At 38.1% G+C, this 21,784-nt stretch overlaps 1 protein-coding gene across 4 annotated transcripts in view; it reads left to right on the forward strand.

Annotated features, from left to right (window-relative positions):
- kif26ab (kinesin family member 26Ab) overlaps positions 1 to 18,783 on the forward strand; it is an 85,527-nt gene extending 66,744 nt beyond the window's left edge. For all 4 annotated transcript variants that reach the window (XM_052581318.1, XM_052581320.1, XM_052581321.1 and 1 more), the window contains 10 exons: positions 1,821 to 2,030; positions 4,522 to 4,615; positions 5,578 to 5,840; positions 8,035 to 8,218; positions 9,625 to 9,784; positions 10,051 to 10,213; positions 10,565 to 13,874; positions 15,074 to 15,264; positions 16,238 to 16,388; positions 16,494 to 18,783. In XM_052581318.1, the coding sequence (XP_052437278.1) occupies positions 1,821 to 2,030; positions 4,522 to 4,615; positions 5,578 to 5,840; positions 8,035 to 8,218; positions 9,625 to 9,784; positions 10,051 to 10,213; positions 10,565 to 13,874; positions 15,074 to 15,264; positions 16,238 to 16,388; positions 16,494 to 16,672 (4,905 nt within the window). In that variant the 3' untranslated portion in view covers positions 16,673 to 18,783. The remainder of the gene's footprint in view (positions 1 to 1,820; positions 2,031 to 4,521; positions 4,616 to 5,577; positions 5,841 to 8,034; positions 8,219 to 9,624; positions 9,785 to 10,050; positions 10,214 to 10,564; positions 13,875 to 15,073; positions 15,265 to 16,237; positions 16,389 to 16,493) is intronic.
- The last annotated feature ends 3,001 nt before the right edge of the window (positions 18,784 to 21,784 follow it).

Here is a 21,784-nt window from a genome sequence, read left to right on the forward strand (position 1 = left end):
TTATAAATTTTACACCAATCTTGCTCATCAAAGACAAAAAACTAGTCTGACTTAAAATGAATGCTTATACTTAGACTTTATATTTTTGTCTGTTCCCCATACAAAGCTGTTGTAGATGCCTCAAAACTTACAGAGCACAAGTTGTCAGTAGATTTTGACACATCAAGATAATTACTGTCCAGATTGCCTCAGAAACTTGTGGGATATAATTTCTAGACCCGAATTTAGGTGGTGTAAAGCCAGCAGCCACACTAGGGGGATCAAAGTCTCCTTATGTATCAAATTGCCAACAAATGTAAAACTCAATGGTTCAACCCAAACCCACATTTCTGTGGTGTCTGGTCCCATTCGGGGGCCAGTCATATATGGAAGCCTATTTCCAATGTCATGGCCGGCGTAATTCGTTCACCACGTGCACATGTCCATCAGTGTAATCGGCCCCTGTGGAGCGGTGAGGGGGAGTTCACGCCAGGCCGCCGCAGTGGCGCAGGCATGCCGCTTGGCCCCGGGTGCCGTGGAATAGGATCAGCAGTGCAGACATTGTTTCGTAGCACTGGAGCACGAATGTTGTAATTATATCTCTGCTACAAATCACCCGTGGAATACTGTGGCTTTGTGCAGCTCTGAATGCTGTATTAAGGGCATGAGGTTCTCTTACAGTATGTTTCTTTTGCATTACTGCATTTGCTGCAAATGGTCTTAGCAGTGCACTGTGACACAACCATGACCATGTGTGGTATCACAGGCAGTCTATTTGTTAATGGCTGGTTTTGTTAGTTTACTCTGTGTGTGGTCAACAGTGATGTCTTTTTCCTTGACAGAACGTTCCCTTCCTATTTCAGCTGTTTGACTCGTAACATCAGTTATTGTTGAAACAGTAACAGCTACTCCAGTCATAAGGCAATTTTTTTTTATTATTATTTTTTTTAAATATACAGGGTTAATCATTAAACAACTTTCTTTCTTTCTTTCTTTCTTTCTTATATATATATATATATATATATATATATATATATATATTTTTTTTTTTTTTTTTTTCTGTCATATGGACAATGGCTTAAATACACATCTGCTATGATTAGCACGTTTTACATTTCTGAATTAAAATTAATTCTATAACTTTTTTTTTTGGGGGGGGGGGGGGGTTATAGAATATTGAATGGGGAAAAAACTATAAAAAGTGAATATCTTAAAAATAAATCTTTTGAATTTTAGTATAATTTTAGTCCTTTAGGTCACACTTTATTTTAGGGTCCAATTCTCACTATTAACTAACCATTAACTATGACCTTTGCCTCAATTAACTCGTTATTTGCTGCTTATTAATAGTTTATAAGGTAGTTGTTAAGTTTAGGGTATTGGGTAGGATTATGGATGTCATGCATTATATGTACTTTATAAGCACTAATAAACAGCCAATATGTTAATAATACACATGCTAATAAGCAACTAGTTATTAGTGTGAACTGCACCCTATACTAAAGTGTTACCTTACTTTATTATACGTTTTTGAAAAAAAAAAGTGTATTAATATTTTTAATACTTTTCCTTAAATCAAAGGCATGTGGTGAAAAACATAAAATGTATAAATATTGTGACCTTTTTATAACAAGGTTATTGAGAGTTTAGGTTGTAACATGTCATGTGATATTACTTACCAAAAAGTTTTTATCAATTAGTAATAAGTTGTTTGGTTACATAAGGTATAATATTATTTTTTACTCCATGTTTACACCAAGTGACATTTTACATTACAATCACATGTACTGTATACATTTGAATTATCTGGTTCAATAGCATTTTTTATGTTGTTGTTCCAGGTTAAAGTGATGATGCGGATCTGTCCATCACTGGGGATTGTGGATTCATCCGAGTCCCTGTCCTTCCTGAAGGTGGACACTCGAAAGAAACAATTGACCCTCTATGATCCCTCACTCAACACACAGCCCACCTCAGTGCATAGACGAGCAGTGCTGCCCGCCCCAAAGATGTTTGCCTTTGACGCTGTTTTTTCCCAAGATGCCTCTCAAGTAAGAACCGCTGTGAAGATGTTATCATTTTGTTGGCATTTGCTTTTGAGGTTTGCAGTGAAAATATTTTGTTAGTGTCAAAAAGATATTTGAGAAGCACACGCACACATTCTTTGCAGGGCAAGGGGCTTAATGTAAAAAGGCCTGTTTTGGGACACCACCATTCTTTGTGAGCCCAACAGCTGTTTCTTTAAGTTTAGAAAATAGTTTGAATTCCATGCTAGCATATTTAGCAGCTCATTCACAGTTCATTATCTGTCCTCCAAAGCTGCAGCGCCATCCATCTTAAGATAAGTGGGTAACAAATGGACAAAAATAGGGAAGAGGAACTTTAGGAGACTGAGAAACTTGAAGATGATTAAGTGTGAACAATTCAGATATATATGCCACTTCAAGACTAATAAGGTTGTCACTTGAAGTACTCGTGTAAGTTTCTGCTTCAAAATATGATACCTAAGATACCATAGGTCTTATATGAATAATTTTGGCCAAATTTGAAAATCCCAAAGTATATATCCTAATTCATAACCAATTAAATATACTTCATTTGACATTATGTCAGTAGAACACGTCAATAAAACGTTTCAGCCTAGTCCAAGTTATGACTGATACAATGTCTCTGTACTCGAGTTGCAAGTATCTTTTAATTCCCTTCACACAACCCTTCTGAATATTAACCATGGTTTTAATACAAATAAAACCAAAGAACCATGGTTAAACCATGATAAACACAAATAAACCATGGTCAATACGTAAAAAAAAAACTACACTTTTACTACAGTAAAACAATGTTTAATTTTTGTAAAGGGAAATGTTTGTCAACAAAGACATCTTTGTTGTTATTGGAAATAAATTAAACTCTTTTTGTCTCTTGAATTTAGTGTACGTGGGAAAGCAAATTATGCATTGTGTGTAAGGTATGCTCTGTGACAAGTATAGAAAAAAAAAATTGTGGTTCAAAATTGAAAAGATATGTTGATTGCCAGTACTTCGGTATTTCATTCTGTACCAAAAAAAAAAAAAAAAACATTTATAAAAATAGTTCAATATAATTAAACAATTGCGATTTTATACAATAGCCTATGTGTGTTAGCTATATGTTTAATGATGTATCATGTTGTTAGCTTAGCTTAACATGCTAACAACAAACACTGCTATAGAAACTATTAAGAGTTGCTGCCTATAATGTTCCAAATCATTTACTTTTGAGGCTGCATTTTCAGCTGCATGCAGCTCCATATGTGGACAGAGGACAGCAAAGCCATTTACTTTGCTTAGGAACCGTACTGTAATAGAATTTTCAGTTGAACTCGCATGCACAAGAAAAGATCTATGGAGCTTATCGATTAGGAGTTCCTTTACTCATGGCCAGCAGAAGGCTTTTAGGTCTCAGTACTCAGTGCCATTGAAGTGATGTAACTGTAAATCCTCCAAATCTACTGTGTGTGTGGTTTAGTGGGACTGCAGGGACATATTTCTTAGCAAAGCACTGAGCAGTTGTTCTGTTTTTGTAAGAATGTGTGTGTGTTATGATGTATGGGAGAAAATTGCTGCAGTTCCAAATTGTCTCCAGGGACTGGGGCTAGTTGAACAGATTGTAGCATTATGGCCGCACAGTGCAGCCGGTGTAAAACCCCCATGTCTGATGAATCTGTGATGAGGATCTGCCTTGTTGGTGCTTTACGTGGTTTTCTTTTGCTATTGAATAAATCAATGATCACCAGATCAAAGAAAAGATTAGGTACTGTCTACTCATTTCACAGCTCAACTGAATGTTACGAAACCATCAGAACATTTCTTATTAAGACTCTGGTGTGCACATTTATTTAGACTTTAAAATAAAAATTTTCCTCAGTACGTAATATTCCCCTTTAAAAAAGTAAAAATACTTAATTTACATACTGTATTGGGAACTGCAACATAGCAGATTTTATAACGATCTTCGATGTCTACATGCGTTTTGCTTTTATAGCTTATATGTTTATATATAAATACCGTATTTTTCGGACTATAAGTCACACCTGAGTATAAGTCGCATCAGTCCAAAAATACGTCATGATGAGGAAAAAAACATATATAAGTCGCACTGGACTATAAGTCGCATTTATTTAGAACCAAGAACCGAGAGAAAACATTACTGTCTACAGCCGAGAGAGGGCGCTCTATGCTGCTCAGTGCTCCTGTAGTCTACACTGAAGACATAGAGCGCCCTCTCGCGGCTGTAGACGGTAATGTTTTCTCATGGTTCATTTGTCTTAGTTCATTTCTCTTGGTTCATGTTAAATTCATTTTGATAAATAAGTCGCACCTGACTATAAGTCGCAAGACCAACCAAACTATGAAAAAAAGTGTGACTTATAGTCCGGAAAATACGGTATGTATAAGTATTTTGTACCCCATTGACTTTATTAATATAGCAGACTTGCTATGATGCTTGTGTTAACCTATTATAATACCAGACAAGTTATGAGTATTTTACTGTTTTCCGCAGGCTGAAGTTTGCTCAGGGACAGTGGCTGAAGTTATTCAATCAGTGGTTAATGGAGCCGATGGGTGTATTTTCTGCTTTGGTCATGTCAAAGTTGGTAAGTTATTCTTAATACTTTGCAGTAAACTGAATATGACAGCCACTGATCTTGTTCCACAGCGTGCAGTGACACTTTAATGTTTAATATCAAAACCGAAGGTCAAAAAAAGTGCTTTTGTCTTTCAGAATGGGCATGAGTGGAGAATTGAATCGTGTGTGTGTTTGTGTGTGTGTGTGTGTGCGTCTGTATGAGAGACCAGAGGCTAGAGAGTGTAATTAAAAGCGGAATAATTGACCCCCACAGTAGACTGCTTCAGAGTTCTGCACTATTGCCAATTAAGCTAGTTAGATGTTGTGATGGTTTCCTGCATCATTTACTACATGCGGTCTAAGCGTTTAAGCATTATTTATGAATCTTTTAAAGCCAGACTGTCCATACGGAACAGTATTCATCACTAGTTTTTTATTTGTATAATGGATGTTCTAAACTACGGCATTTATTTAACGTCGCTAATGTGACATATAAAACTGAATATTTAAAGGTAAATAAAGCAGGGATTTTCCTGTATCATTCTCCCATTGCCAGTTCTGTTTTACCATGTCCCCCTGCCAAAGCATCTATAAAGGTACGGTGAAAACTGAAAAAAAATCAGAAAATAAAAAAATAAATAATCGGAATTCAGACTTAAGGTCCGAAATTAATGTCTGAAATTTGTGCACGTTAAAAAATAAATATGCCCTCATGTTGTGTAAATCATGTTTACACAGTTTTGAGAGGAAATGAGTGTGAATACAAAGACTTTGAGTGTGCAAGGACCTTGAGTCAGCAGTTTAAAACTGTCATCAGATGCTATTCAAGTACTAATAATGTGTCATGATTGGTGATTTATTATCCAAGGGGGATATCTCATCAAATCAGTGATAGAAATGTCAGTGCTTAAAACACTTGCTCATTGAGTGCTCATCATCTTCATCACCTTGCCAGAATCAACAGCTTTCTATCTGTCTGTCTCTCACCAGGCAAGACATACACCATGATTGGCATGGACAGCTCCATGCAAAGCCTTGGCATTGCGCCATGTGCCATCTCCTGGCTGTTCAAGCTCATCAACGAGCGCAAGGAGAAGACTGGCACCCGCTTCTCTGTACGGGTGTCAGCCGTGGAAATCTACGGCAAGGACGAGAGTCTGCAGGACCTGCTTTCTGATGTGCCTACAGGAAGTCTGCAGGACGGCCAGTCGCCTGGTGTTTACCTACGTGAGGACCCCATCTGCGGCACACAGGTCAGAAACACCACATCTAGTTGACAAAATTAGCTTCTTTCTCCTGATAAAGCCCTCCCAGTCTTGTTTGTCATGTAGTTACCAAGTGTGCCGCACGTGTCCTGAAAGTTTTAAACAAAATATTTGTATCACTTCCTTGGAGTATAGGTCAGAAACCCCGCCCTTTCTCCATGTAAACGAGTGGGACATGAGCCAACCAAAAAGAATAGTAAAAAATAAGTTTGGATTCAGTTAGTAATTTGACGTTTGATAAAAATGGGGAGACATGTTACGAAGGCGCACTGTCCATCTAATTTTACAGTTCATGGTCGTAACATACACTTTAAAAAGTGAAAATTAACAGTTATTGCTAAGCTAAGGCTTTTCAGTGATTGATGTTACATTGTAGTTTTTTCAAGTATGTTTTATATTGCAAAATGTAGTTTGTAGAATCTCTTAGTTTAGACTGGTAATTATTATACATCCTTGGTGAATAAATTATTATTAAATTATTAATTCCTGTCAATTAATCAATCGAGATATATATATATAAACACAAAATATATTCAATATTCTAATGTGGGGTCATATTAAGTAAGGATACAATAAATTATGTTTTATTAACAAGATTCAGGAGGAGCGCGTCAGATACTTAGCCTAATCAACACAGGTGGACTATAATCAAGTATTCAATCGCATAGTATAAATATCGCTGACTTACCTCTATCCATTGACGGTTTTTCAGCATCCCTCCTCCACCCCATCTCCTCACTTTGAGTTGACTTTATAAATAGACGGGGAAGAGGGGGTACTCTAGGTTCGGGCCATTCCCGAGCTCGGAGCCCTTCCTCGGACAGCACGCCAAATATGCATACCATACCTCAGCTAATGATATGTAAGCGTAAACTCGTGAAGTTAATATTTAATATATTTCTATTGTAAGACAGTAGAGAGTCAGTCAGTCAAGGGGGAATGGGATCAAAACTCACTATCTAGAAATGCCCAGTGCACGTCTCTGTTGATCATTGTATCATATTTGTTCTATCAGTTAAGTAGTTTTATTAGATTTTAGCTACCCCTCACTTAACAGTAGAACTTATTCCAGATTAATTTTAGCTGAGCTTAATCACTGAATCTCAAATGAATGGCCTGATGTTGTGGTGGTTTTTTTTTTACTCAGTGCACCATCAGGATCCATCTGGGTGAGCTGCTGTGCTGTTTCACCCTCCCCCTTACCTTCTAATGGAAGGGGGTAAATATCAGAAGGGGGTAGGTAGAGTTTGGGGGTAGGTAGAGGGTAGCGCTGCCAGGTGTTGGCATCAGATGTTGTTTTTTGGGGGGTCCATATGAAGCAGCACATCAAAGACTGCCTAGAGGCCTGTGAAGTTCAAATCTGGGGAGTGGGTTTGAACAGCATTCTCTCCTCACTTTAGTTTTAGAGTGGCTCGTTGGCCACAGGCAGTTAGCGATCACTGCAGCCACTATCGTTCTAAAGGAATATGCTTTTGATGGCTGGTAAAAAAAAGAAAAAAATTGATTGTGTCAGTAAGCATATCAGCAATATCATGGAAAAACATGCAGGAAACTAAGATCCCGTCCATTCAGCCTAATTGCTTGTTTCCTTGAAGAAGACCATAAATACTGTATGACCAGTGCGGATGTTTCATTCCCTTTGTTCCATCAGGCTTTTTGCGGGACAAGAGATGCTGCCCTCTTGCCCTCTTTATCCACCACTCACTTTCATCATTAATCCCTCTCCCTCTATGGATGTATTTGTTTCTCTGATTGCCCCAGAGACTCCATTTAATTGTCTAGAACTGTGTAAAGAGGCTCAGTTATCTTGATCTCCTTCACTGTCAACTAAGCCATATGACAATACAGTATAAAAAAAAAGTACAGTTTAGAGTTGACACTTGAAGATTCTATTTCTAGCAGGTCTGACCTTTAAAAAAATTACAGTTGTTGGTTTATGTAGTCATAATGAAATCATGTTAAATAATATTTTTGACTTGAATAACGTCTGTTTGTTTATACTGTAATATTTAATTTAAAATTACATGATAATTAAATTTAATTAAACTGAATTGAGAGTATTTTACAGAAAAATCCACAAGACTATCAGAATTCCCAAAAATACAATTTTGTCATCACATATAACTTCAAAACATATATAACCATATATACCTTGAACCTAATGATCCTCTCCTTGTTGTAGCTCCAGAACCAGAGCGAATTAAGGGCTCCCACTGCCGAGAAGGCCGCACTGTTTCTTGATGCCGCCATCGCAGCACGTAGCACCAACCGGCCAGACGCAGATGAGGAAGACCGCCGCAACTCCCACATGCTGTTCACCTTACACATCTACCAGTACCGCATGGAGAAGAGCGGCAAGGGTGGAAGTAAGTCTTGTGTTTGCACTGTGTGAAATGATACTGCAACGTTGTTGAAGGCTCTGTGTGTGCTAAATCGATTATACTCCGTCTAGTCTAATTCCTTCTCCTCCTCCTCATTTTCCCAGTGAAAGGGAAAATACATCTCAAGCTTATTAATGTAATAGCTGTAATATTACAGGCCAAATCAGAGAGCTACCAAAATCCCTTCAATTTGCCTCCCGCTCCATCATTGTAGGAGGGAAATCAATCATGTCTGCTTTGACCACTTCATTAAACTGTAATGGGAATTTTAACAGATAGTAATAATTCATGAGCAGCTAACAGCTCTAATCATAGTATAGAGGTACCTGTCACAGTGCCATCATGCTGCAAATATGCATAGGTAAATACAGTGTTGGTCACCATCCCATAAGAGTGAAATTGCCATGGAAGCTTCTTTAAATGGCTTCATCAAGCCTGCTGATTTTAGACCACTTTTACAAAAAGAAAGAAAAAAACAACGAATGGCAGACATTTTTGCTATTCATTGCTATTCAGATATGAATTGTCCTTGCTAGACATAGGTGAGATTATAATCTTTTCATGTCAGTACAGCATCCAGATTAACACACGATTAACCTTTAGTTTCTGTCAATGGCCTGTTATATTCACAGGGCAGAGATGAGTAGATCATAGAGTTTTACTTTGTCTATATATTTAGAGCATAGTATGAACATAAGTGTTTATCTAGGCCAGCTTGTTCTGTCTTTGAATCATAACGGGCTGGGTAACTTATTCATGAATAAATCACACACGGTCTTGTCAGCCGCAGGTCTCCTCTGGGGATGTTTATTAATATATCTGTTATTTGCCACTCCTCACTTCTGCTCCGACATTACCTCAGTGTGGGAGTGTCGTCAGCATGGTATAACTGCACTGGCAGCGTCTCAAACTTTCAGTGATATCGGTAATGAGTGGGGTTGACACTGCATTTGTATCTTCCATTACAAGGATGGTTAAGCTGGAATTATCCTCGCAGAATGAGATATTGCCCTCTCAAGTAATCATCTGTGCTGTGCTCATTTATTGTGTTCGGTCAAGTTTGCTTTGTCTACAACCATAATACTTTGGAATTAAACTTCCTAATGTAAGTAGTTTTATTTGCAATGAGCTTTGTGAATGAACTAATGGTCCTTTACTCTTCTATTTGTTTTTGCTTATTGGCTTTTATCTCTCTAAATATTCACAAATGCTATTGTTTTTCCTTGATTTTGCTATAATTAACATATACAATGAATGTTAATGAAGGTTATTTGCTAGATCACATAAGAGCTGATATATTTTTTTATTTGGGGAAGGATAGTACGTTTGCGCTGGTTGTAGTGTCGGACACCAGGAATCACCTCTCATTTTCTCCCCCCCCCCCACACCAGTGTCTGGTGGTAGGAGCAGATTGCATCTGATTGACTTGGGAAGCTGTGAGAAGGTGCTTTGTAAGAGCAGGGATGCAGGAGGAGGTCTGTGTCTGTCTCTGACCGCGTTAGGAAATGTGATACTGGCTTTGGCCAATGGAGCTAAACATGTCCCATACAGGTAAGATTATGTACATTTTTGTTACAAAATAATAAGAAATCAATATAGGTCATGTTCTTCCAAATGTGTAGATGTGGTTCTAGCATCTTTTTATATAAAGATTTCTAATTAAATAATATTACTTGCATAAATATAATTACATGATGATTCCGAAAATAGAGAACAGTTAACGGCCAGGCTTCCTCAGTACTTGAGTAAAAAGCTGACTTTCTGATGACAATTTATCAACCTGTGTTTATGCTGACAATGAAAATGTATTTTTCCAGGGATAGCAAGCTCACCATGTTACTGCGAGATTCCTTGGGGAACATCAACTGTAGGACAACCATGATTGCCCACATCTCTGACTCCCCTGCCAATTATGCAGAATCTCTTACCACCATTCAGCTGGCCTCCCGAATCCATCGTATGAGGAAAAAGAAATCAAAGGTACATTTTTAACTGAGTAGAATTTAGGAATTCTTCTAATAATTGTATATTGTATTTGGAGGATCAGTGCTGATTTTAATCTGGTAAAAATCCAGTTTTAGACTACATAAAATCAAAACTGTCTATGAATAACCACATATAAATATGCTTAGTGCATATTAACATCAACGATTATAATGAGATTGTAGTTTAGGATCATAAGTTTTATGATACAAAATAGTAAACTTAAAAAAATAAAATAAATAAAAGTCACTTGATGTTTTGTCCTTGTGTTCATATTTTTGTGACATGGTTATACATATTTCAAACTAGCTCCAGAGTTTTATTTAATGATACTTTGTCTTGGTCAAGTATGCATCCAGTTCCTCTGGAGGAGAGAGTTCCTGTGATGAAGGAAGGATCCGTCGACCACCACATCTGCGGCCCTTCCATCCTCGCACTGTGGCCCTTGACCCAGATCTACCATCATTCCTGAGTGATCCTGACTACTCTTCAAGTAGTGAGCAATCATGTGACACTGTAATTTATGTTGGCCCTGGTGGTGCGGCCATCTCTGATCGAGAGCTCAGTGACAATGAAGGACCCCCAGCCTTTGTTCCAATCATCCCCTCTCTTAACCGCAAGCAACGAGGGAAAGAAGGGCCAGTTGACCATGATCACTTCAAATGTAACACCTTTGCTGAGCTTCAGGAGCGATTAGAATGTATCGATGGTAGTGAGGAACCTACAGACTTTGTTGGAGAATCTGGAGGAAATTCTGCAAGCCCTAAAATGGAACGTGATGCAACCAAGTTGAAAGAAGGTTCTGGCAGCATTTCAGTTTCTCCCAAGACTCCTACCAAAGGGCTCTTATCAGCACAGGACAGCATATCCAAAAAGTCGATTTCTGTAGCCAGTAAACTGCCTGGCAGTCCAAAACACAAATCCAAATTAGAACATTCCAAGTTGCAAAGTGCCACATCGGACAAAGATCTCAGAGACGTCTCTGAGAGTAGGACAAGTGCAGATGGTGAAAAGGTGCAAATGTCAGATAATGGAATGCTCCTATGCACTCCAGGAAAACAAAGTAAACCAACAGTATCCCAAAACTCAGAGCCTGTGGTTAGGGAAAAGGTTTTTTTCAGTAAAAAGTTACCCAAGCCTGCTCCCCCACCACCACAACAGAAAGACTATGTCAGGGTTAGTAGTGAAAGTGAAGAAAAGTCTGCCACAAGGATACCACCAATTGGGATGAGTCATCAAAAAAGAGGTGATTCAAATGAGAACCCACCAGTAAAATTCCATCCCAGGACTTCAGTGGAATTGAGGTCCAATCTAAGGGAAAGGTGCATGGAGAAGGACATATTAAGGACAACTGTAACCCTTAAACAGCCAGTGGAGCTAAATGGTGAGGATGAGCTTGTATTCACTCTTGTGGAAGAGTTATCAATTGGAAACATTGTGGACAATGGAAGGCCCTCCAGTATTGTGAGTTTCAATAGTGATTGCTCACTACAGGCCCTTGCCTCTGGATCACGACCAGTAAGCATCATTAGCAGTATCAATGATGAATTTGATGCTTATACATGTAATGTTGGTACCTCAGAGGCAAACATTAAAATGGTGGCACCCTTACAGGAGAAAGCATGTTCTTCACTTGGCAGCCATGGTTCTTCTATTACTTCATGGCTTAGTGAAGTAAGTGTCTGTACTCTGGAGAGTGAAGGTGCCCAAACAGTAGATGTCTTTCTCCCTCAAGGTACTCATACCAGCCCAGACAGCAGCTTCTATCTTGATTCTCTTAGGATGTTCCAGAGCAGCCCTCAAAAGGAACCTAAAAACTCTTTGAATGATAGTGGCTGTAGCTTCTCAGATTTGGACAGTGACAGTGCTATATCAGGAAAAATCACTCTTAACAAGTGCCCATCCTCTCCAGAGGCCCCACAACAGTCTGCCAAAAGTTTACCAAAACTGGCAAAGGCAAATACCATTAATTTATCAGATCCCAAGTCTTTTCAAGGTTCTCAAGTTGTCCAGTGTAGTCTTTCCAGGAAGTTAAAACCTACCTCATCCACAGCCCAGAGTAGCAGTATCAGTGGAAGCAGCTACAGTAGCAACTGGAGACGTGAGCCACCAAGCCAAGACTGCATACCAGATCCATGGCAGCAAGTAGATAGCTCATTGGAGTCTTCTATAACCTTTAATTCAGGTTCATCCAGACTGGTTAAAAATGGAATGAGTGGAATTCCTGCAAGAAAAGCAGGCACAAGCAGCAACAGTGTACCTCGATTGCCCAGAACACTAGGGTCAAACCCATCCCAAAGAGTAGTGGATGGATGTGAAAAATCCAACAACAATAGGAAGATGGAGTCCCCAAGCAAAATGCCACAGCTCAGACGAGGTGCAACAACACTCGGGACAGTTCCAGTCATACATTCATCCATTGAAGTCAAGCTTGCTCAAGATATTGGTTCCTCTGGAGGAAGTTTAAAGTTCTCCTCTTTAGGAAAAAGTGGAAAGGCAAGCAAGCAAGAGGAAAGTATGTCTAAACCTGGTAATGTATCACCACCTCCTCCTCCAGTTCGCAAATCTAGTTTGGATCAAAAGAATCGAATCCTGTTTCCACCAAGTGCCTTAAAGTCTGTGTATGAGGCAGGAAAGTCTTTAGCACCAAGGGCTACATGTTTAGAGGATGATATTGATCTTAGCTCTAGAGGAAATTCAAATAGTTTAAGAACATCTAACTTAAAGTCAGAGCATAGTTTGATAAAAGCAACCTCAAGTCTCAAAGCTAGAGGAGCTAGAGGTGATACAGGACAGCTTTATGGGAGCCAGATATCTCTAGACAGATGTGATAGTTTGTCATCTTTGGGGTCGAAACCTGCTCTTAGTCGAGAAAACAGTGGTGCTAGTCTCAACAGCAAATCAAGCAAGTCTGTCGGTAGGTTTGGTTCACCTGTTGCCAACTCTTCCCCAATTGCTACCTCTCCATCTTCTTTTATAAACCCAGTAACCACTGTAAAAAGTGGGATTGTCAAAGGCAGCCTTAATGCAAGACAAATACCTATTAATGCAAATAAAGCTCGCACATTATCTGCAAGCAACTCCAAATCTCTGAGCTCATCCACTAAGTCTCTTGTGGCACCTGCAACAAGGAATGCCAACCTTCCACCTTCAGGAAAGACTGCATTACCTCGAGCAACAGTAGGAGCCAATGGCAAATCCACAAGAGGAACAATAATGGGTACCAAGCAAGCAATGCGGGCAGCAAACAGTCGCGTTAGTGAGTTGGCCATGGCCAGTCCTTCTGGGAAACATGCAAAGGGCTCAGGTGATTCTGACAGTGGCAACGACAGTGGAGTGAACCTTAATGATGACAAGCATACCCCAATACCCATTCTCCCATCCCCATATAGTAAGATCACAGCCCCAAGAAGACCTCAACGCTATAGCAGTGGGCATGGAAGTGATAACAGTAGTGTTTTAAGTGGAGAGTTGCCTCCTGCCATGGGACGAACTGCACTCTTCTACCACAGTGGAGGGAGTAGTGGATATGAGAGCATGATTCGTGATAGTGAAGCTACTGGTAGTGCTTCTTCAGCCCATGACTCCATGAGTGAGAGTGGGATGTCCTCCTCTGGTCGCACAAGAATCTCCAAAGCACCCAAGAAGAGGTCAAATTGTGAGTAGCATCTCTTGTTGTCTATGAAGGCCTGAAGTTTTTGAAAGTCATATTCCTTTCGTAGATTTTTAAAAAAAAAATGGCCCTCAAGCATGAACCAAGCTAACACTGAAGCCCACATAAAATGACTACACTGTAAAAAATTTCTTGTTGTTTTTACAAAAACTTTTTGGCAGCTGTGGTTGCCAGAATAATTTTGTAAAAATACAGAAAACTGTAAACACATTTACGTCAAAAACTGTTAATTTTACAATATAAAGCTGTAGTTTACAAACAAGAAAATGTGAATATAAACCAGTAAATTCAACAACACACAAAATTAAATCTGTTTTGTACCTTGAAAATACTGACAACCACCATAATAATAAAGATGGTACTGAATAAGAGAAAGCCACATGAAGTATCAAAGCTCATCACAAGTAGCTTCACCACAAGCAGAAGTATATATATATTAACATATAGAAGGTGCACATTTATGGAAACACAAAACACCATCATGGTAACACACGTGATACTTAAATAATGCAAAAAACTTTCATTAAGCAACAGAAGATGTAACATAAAGCTCAAATGTACATAACTGATAACAAGAACTATTTAAAAACTTGATTATTTAAACAAAATACTTTCAAACGTGGAGTGTCACGCAGGGAATTCTGGGAATATCAGTTTACAGTTTTAGACTGTAAATTATACATTGATTTGTTCTTTTTTTACTTCTAAAAGCTGTATAATTAACAGAATTTTACTGTAAATTTACATTAAATGCTTTGTTAGATCTTTTACAGTTTTTCCCTGTATATAGTACGGGAACTTACTGTTAACCTATTATCAGTTTTTTTCCGTAGCGTTTTTACAAAATTTAACATTTAAAATTACACTTATTTTTTACAGTGTATGAAACAGGTGAAATTGTATTAGTATTATTGTATAAATAATATATGCCCACTGAAAACAGCACAGGTAATGCTTATACCGAGTATCTGCACATCACATGCAATTAAGTCAGGAGGTTGTGATATGAATCTCCATCTAGGCTACATCCTCATACACATAAACATAACTAGCACAGCTTAGAATTTTCCTATTCCTCAATATATTTTTTACTTGCTTGCTATTTCTTTACCCATCCATGTATTGTTTCTGTGCCTTAATTACTTTTCTATCTAACATATTTCCTTCATCTATTCGTGGAGCAGGCCTCCAGAGGAGGCGTCTCATCCCAGCTCCCTTACCGGACACCTCCTCCCTGGGGAAGTCTGGGACCACGGGTCAGTGGGTGGACCTTCCCCCTATGTCCGGACCACTAAAAGAGCCGTTTGAGATCAAAGTGTATGAAATTGATGATGTGGAGAGGCTTCAGCGGCGAAGACAAGAAAAGACAGATGAGGTTAGAATGGGTTGTCTGGGTGTTTTTTTGGAAACTAAGATCCGGTTCAGTGCATTCATATTTAACCTTAGTCCATTTTCATGGGGATGTAAAACCTATCATATATGCTTGCTTATGCATCATACAATGGAAAGTTGCAATATGTCATGAATAATACATAGATGAAAAACTATCTGTAACTTTGTTTGCACAGTGCACAGTATTGAGATAATGTACAGTGTAGGGCATTAACCTGCCAGTAATAGGGAGTGAGATAAACAGTTTTTTTTTTTTTTTTTGAGAAAAATGATTACATTTGAAATACTAGAGTGATACAATTAACTATCTGGAATCAAATGGTTTGGGCAGGAGAAAGAAACCATAGCAGTAAGAAAGAAATGGTGTAAAACTGTATAAGTAAAATTATGTAGTTAAAAGAATATTATCTTTTCCCTCATTTAATCAGCAGGGTGATGTTCTCATATGAATCCAAGAAGATAATCCTCAGTTTGTCTGTCAGTGTTTTCTAAGAACAATTGGTGCATTGCATTGGACAAGGTTAACCTCAAAGCATGTGTATTCTATAGCATTATGCTATAGCATTATAGCATAGACAGGAGTATTTATCCAGGCATAGGGGTATTATAGTATTATTGACTTCTTAGTATAGACATTCTTTTCCTCTTTATTTCAACAATTCAGGATGTTAAGAAGGTATGTTGATAAACTGGCATGGATGTAGCTTGATTGTATAAATGAACCAGACTGTAACACAAGGAAGCTTTTATTCTTCCATACAATGCCTGGAAAATGTCATAGTGTTATTATAGTCCTGTAACACATTCTTCCTTTGTGCAGAAAATGTCACAGTCAGTAAGGAATTTTAGGGACAAGCATTGTACCACATTTTTCTTCTAGTCAATCCAGATAAGTCCAAAATTAGTTATTTTATGAAACTGTCACTTTAACCATTATGCCAATCTTCTGTCCACAGGGCCTGATGTATTTTAACACTAACTTAAAAGTTCTTGAGAAACGGCAGCAGCAAATCAGAGATCTCAGAGCCAAGCATGAGACTCTGAAAGAAGAGCTGGAGGACACAAAGTCTAGATTAATGATGGATCCCAGCAAGTGGATTGGAGAGTGTAAGTATTAAATATTTAGTGCTTTGTAGTTCTTCTTGTTGAAGTTCATGCTAAATGCTTTCAATCCCTTACTTTGTTATAACTCTGTTCTGTTTTGTTTTGCAGTTGAGGTGGATGAGGATTTGGATCAGGAGTCGCAAGAGTACTTGGAGGCATTGGAGCAGGCTACGGCTGAACTGGAATATTGCGTAAACCTATGCAAGTCCCGCGTCATGATGGTGACCTGTTTCGACATCCGAGTAGCATCTGAAGTGCAAGAAGGACCGCGGGAAGTGGAGGTTTAAGAACAGAATGTGGTGATATTATGGACAGTGACAAAGAAATGGAGGAAGACAGGACACTGGATGTCTGAAAGGAAAGATAACGAAATGTAGAAGTCGGTCCGGCGATTCCGAGGAAACACAAATGGATCAAAGAATGATTTTTCTAATAGGATGGCACACTGAATTCTGCATGACGTAGGAACTTATCTTCTGGTGAAGAGAGAACTGTTCTGGTTATATGCAGTGCCTCATAGCAAACATGGAATAGACTTACTCAAATGGATAGCCAACCAGCTTTGATGTGTTTGACGCATTTCCTTACACAAGGAAAGAAAATAATCATTCTCACTTACCGAAGAGTTATTCAGCCACACCACAAAGTGCCTTTTTCATATGACGGTTTTGTACATTTGTTGTCAATCATTATTTTTTCTACTGGTGCTAGTGCTATGACCAGCATACCCAAGCCGAACCATATTGTTTTCTGTTTTATTGCATTGTATAGTGTATTTATATGATCATACAGTGTGTGAAATATCATTTTGGGTGCGAAAGGAGAGCAATAAGATGACTTTCCGTGCTTTGCCTTTGCCTCCTGAACTATCACCTCTGTCAGCATATTGATATTAAACCTTTTGAGCCTTATGTTGTATTTGCAGTTTTCTGTCTGAGTGTTTTTTCTACTTTTCAAATCATGTCTTTTTAAGGAACATGGTATCACAGCAATGGACAGTCATACGTGATGCAAGCCAGTTTTAATAAACGTGTTTGGTTTGGTTGCCTTGACTCTTCCAGTCAGACTAAAGATGGATACATATCCGACTTAAACATGTTTATTTCCCAGAAAACCATACAGGCGATTTGAATTGGTACTACGTTTGCTTAGTCATGTTGAATGTACGCTAAAACATTTGAATTAATAACACAAAAAAACAAATCTCCAAGAATGTAAAATCTCAAACATTGCTATTTGTACTTCTCGCATAAATTCATGCAAGTCAGTGTCATTGTTATGTTTGTGATGGATGCGTGTTGCTAGGGTGGCGTTATCTATTAAAATGCAGATTGGCCTCTTGTTCTTGTTTACTTTGAATAGACACTTTGGCAAAGGGCATTCATCAGTGTAACCTGACATATCTAGCTCAGCCTTTCTCTGTGGACACAGAGTGCGTTGCATTTAAAGAGCTGTGGGTGTGATTAAAGAGGGGTGAGGTGACATTTGTGCGGTACAGCAAGGACTCTTTTCCATACCCATTCTGACAATAGCATCTTAAAGGTAACCATAAAAAACATCTTATGAGATTTTAAACACTGTGGCTTGCTCAATGGCATATTTAATACTATAAATACACTTTTTTTTGTAGATAAAGGGGGGACATTGATTATAATATTAAAATCTTGACAGTCCATATACCACTAACTATTATTACGGTCCAGTCCATGACAGTCTCCACTGTGGATGTCAATCCAAGCCTTAGTACTATGCATCCATGCAATCATGGTCTTAAACAAACAACCTCAGAAAATGACCGTCTCATAGGCTAGCCTTTACAGGACATACTGTATAAACAGTTTTTCAGCACTCAATGTGCTGTTTAATAACTGCTGTAAAAGACCACCTGCTTTTCTCTAATGGCGTCATGGAATTTACTGGTGAAAGTGATTCAGTGTTTTAACATGTAGCTGCCAGAATTACTTTCCTGTTACTTGTCTGTCAAAAGGCTGTGAATGAGCTTTAGATCTCATTCGACACTGAGGTTAAGGATCTCAAAACCATTTTTACTTGGATTTATTTACCTTTATAAACATACTCTCAGGCCCTGTTTCAAGATGCTGCATGAGATTTATATTTTTTTCTAAACTTTTTTTCTTCTGAGCTGTATTCTTTTTTCATTGAATCTTGTAATGATTATGCTGGCATTCACTATACTTTAAGTACATGGAATTAACTGACACCAAACGGAAACTTTTTTTGAACGAAAGCTGACCGTGTATGTTGCATCATGTTTCATATCAAATCATATTTTCTAACCTTTTTGATTTTGTAAAGAATTTTCTGACCCTCTGTATAAATGTATTATATGGCAGCTTGGGATAACACTGTTTTCTTGTGAATAAAAATGTCCTTCTTATATGTCTTGGTCTGTCCAATTTTTCCTACAGATATTTCATGAATATTTATTTCATTATTTAGATTTGTGTGCTCATAAAAAAGGGGGTTGGTAACAGGATAATTTGTGTTTTCTGAAGAAAATTCCAAGAAACTCTTAAGAACATGCACATTCTAGGGTGTTAGCATTAGCATTCATATTTATAAAATCTGCAAACATCGGTAACATTAATATGAAAATTATATTTGTATATGATATATTAATTTGCAATACTATTACTACTAATACAATACTATGTACACAAATAAATGATTGCAGTCTTTTTAGTGAGGTCCATTGCTTTGCTATCAGGTGTGTATTTTCATCACTGATTGGACAATATTCTGGGACACATCGCAAAACAGCGTGACACCTTCTAAAACAACCAATGCAGATTTTGGTGTCTGAATATATTTAGTAAAATTGTCATGTAAGCAAAGCATCCACTATTTTGTTTGTAAATAAAGAACACTTGTGTTATTGAAAATGCCTTTCAAATATGTCAAGGACAAACATTTGGCTAAAAACGTGATCATAAACTAGTTCAGTTTCTAATATACTGTATGTGCCAGAACTGTAGTTCCATTTTTATCTATCGTGCCTTGAAATCGTAAATATTTTGTCTGTCGAGTATTAATAAACACAAAGTTGAAATTTCATCCAGTACCAAGCTGCTATTTAAACACAGTGGAATTCTAGTTTATAAATCAATCATTCTAGTTAAGTTTATCCATCTTGGTAAACACAGCAAGTACTATATAAAGAATGAAGAATATGTCAGCAATCCACAGGTGTTGGAAAGAAATATAGAAGGCGATGAGCTGTGTCGCAAACCAGCACAGCGCAGATTCACAAAAAAACACATGCACATGCATTCAACACGGCCCTGTCACCTCGTCATCCTGTTGCGTTGCCACCTGCTCTGATTTTCACACACGAGCAGTCTATTTGATTGGGCGTACACACAAACGCACACACAATTGAGCACACATGCACAAACACACATTTACCTGTCCATTGGGGTGATTACTGATAAATGCACAGCTCACGTCTTGCAATTTATCAACCTAACAATCTAAGATAACACTTTGGCTTTCTTCTACAAATAGGTTGTGTATGGTTCAGGTATTTTTCAGTACACACAGCACATCCAAAATACACGAGGCCATTATTTTAAATAAAACGCAGGTCTTTAACCAAGCCGCACAGCATGCTAATGCTAGCTAGTTATGTTGTACATATGTTGACATCTCCCTGGCCCTATAATTCCCCTAGCCTTTCCGTCTTCATTTCACTGAAAGCCGCAGTAATGATTTGGCTATTGTGTTGCAGCAGCTGGTCACTGTATCGCTAATCAAATCTGTAGCCTTAAGCCTAGCTGGCCCTGAGTGCTTTTTGACAGTAGGAAAGAGTGGCAAATCCCTCCAATGACAATGATTAAAATGTACACACAATCTATTCTGGGATAATATTTCCTATTTTTGTGTCATTTATTACTGGTTTAATCACCATAACTGGGAGTGACAATAGGACTACATACATAGGTTCTGGGCATTTTACCAAAGGATTGCTTATGTGTTTAATATTATGTTTCTGTATATTATTATTCATTTCTTCACCCTGAAATCTTTCCAAACCTGAATACTTACTTATAGAAATCATATACTTCAATACTTAAAGTTATCATATGGTTTTAGATTTGGAATATGGTGTACATGTCATATGGACTTGTTTTTAAAGGTGTGTTTTTAAGAGCCTCTGAAACCTTCCACCTCCCCGAGTTTCACCTATCTAGATCCTATCCTGTCTGACAGATTTATGTTTGTGTATTTATGCAGTGGCAACATATCTGATATGCTCACTGCAGTCTATCTATGTATCTATTGACAGTAGCATGTCTATACTTGATTTGCTGCAGCAGCAGTGTGTAACAGATGTAGTCTGCCAAGATCAAACACATTAATATTGTCATATTCATTTACATGCTAAAACTGGTCTGAGAGTTTTCATTAATCTATTTGAAATCTGTGAACTAGAAATGGTTTTCATCTTATTAATGTAGCATATAATACAGAATAATATCTATACAAATGTGATCATAGAGTTTGTAGTAATGTAATTATGAAAAAAAGATATTCTAGATAGTAAAACTTAAATTACATTCATATTCATGCATTAGTATGTTGGTGGAAATGTAGGGATCTGATGCAAGTTTAAAAGGGACAGCCACATGATATATACTGTTTATGCTGAAAAACTTCGCCTACAAACCTCTACAGCACACACACACACACACACACACACACACACACATGTCTGGTCAGCTATCCTTGTGGGGACTCTCCATAGGTGTAATGGTTTTTATACTGTACAGACCGTATTTTCTATCGCCCTACACCAACTCTACCCCTAAACCTAACCCTCACAGGAAACTTTCTGCATTTTTAGATTTTCAAGAAACTTCATTCTGTGTAATTTATTAGCTTGTTTACCCGTGGGGACCTCAATTTAGGTCCCCACCGTGACACGAGTCCCCATGAGTCTGTGTGTATTCAGGTTTAAGTCCCCACCAGAATAGAAAAACAAGTACACACACACACACACACACACACATATATATATATATATATATATATATATATATATATATATATATATATAATTTTTGGCAGGGTACTAGATGACAGTACCCTGAAGATAGCAGAAGTCACATTTGTCACATTCATGCCACATTCATATATCCTGTTGAGTTTATACCTATTCATGCTCATGCATTATTAACTTATGAAGCCAACTTCTCTGGTTTGTGTGTGTGTATATGTTAGCATTTCAAACCCTCAAACCCTTCCAGCTCTCTCGAAGAGATCTCAGCTTTTAGAAAGGGCCACAGCTCCTGCACTCTTCCTATCAGAAGTGGACCTGTTACCACGGAGACATTCCGGAGCTGCTGTAGGGAGATGTGCTACACTGCTGAGTGTGTGGT

Source organism: Carassius gibelio, chromosome B17, assembly GCF_023724105.1.
Source record: "Carassius gibelio isolate Cgi1373 ecotype wild population from Czech Republic chromosome B17, carGib1.2-hapl.c, whole genome shotgun sequence".
Classification (NCBI taxonomy): domain Eukaryota; kingdom Metazoa; phylum Chordata; class Actinopteri; order Cypriniformes; family Cyprinidae; genus Carassius; species Carassius gibelio.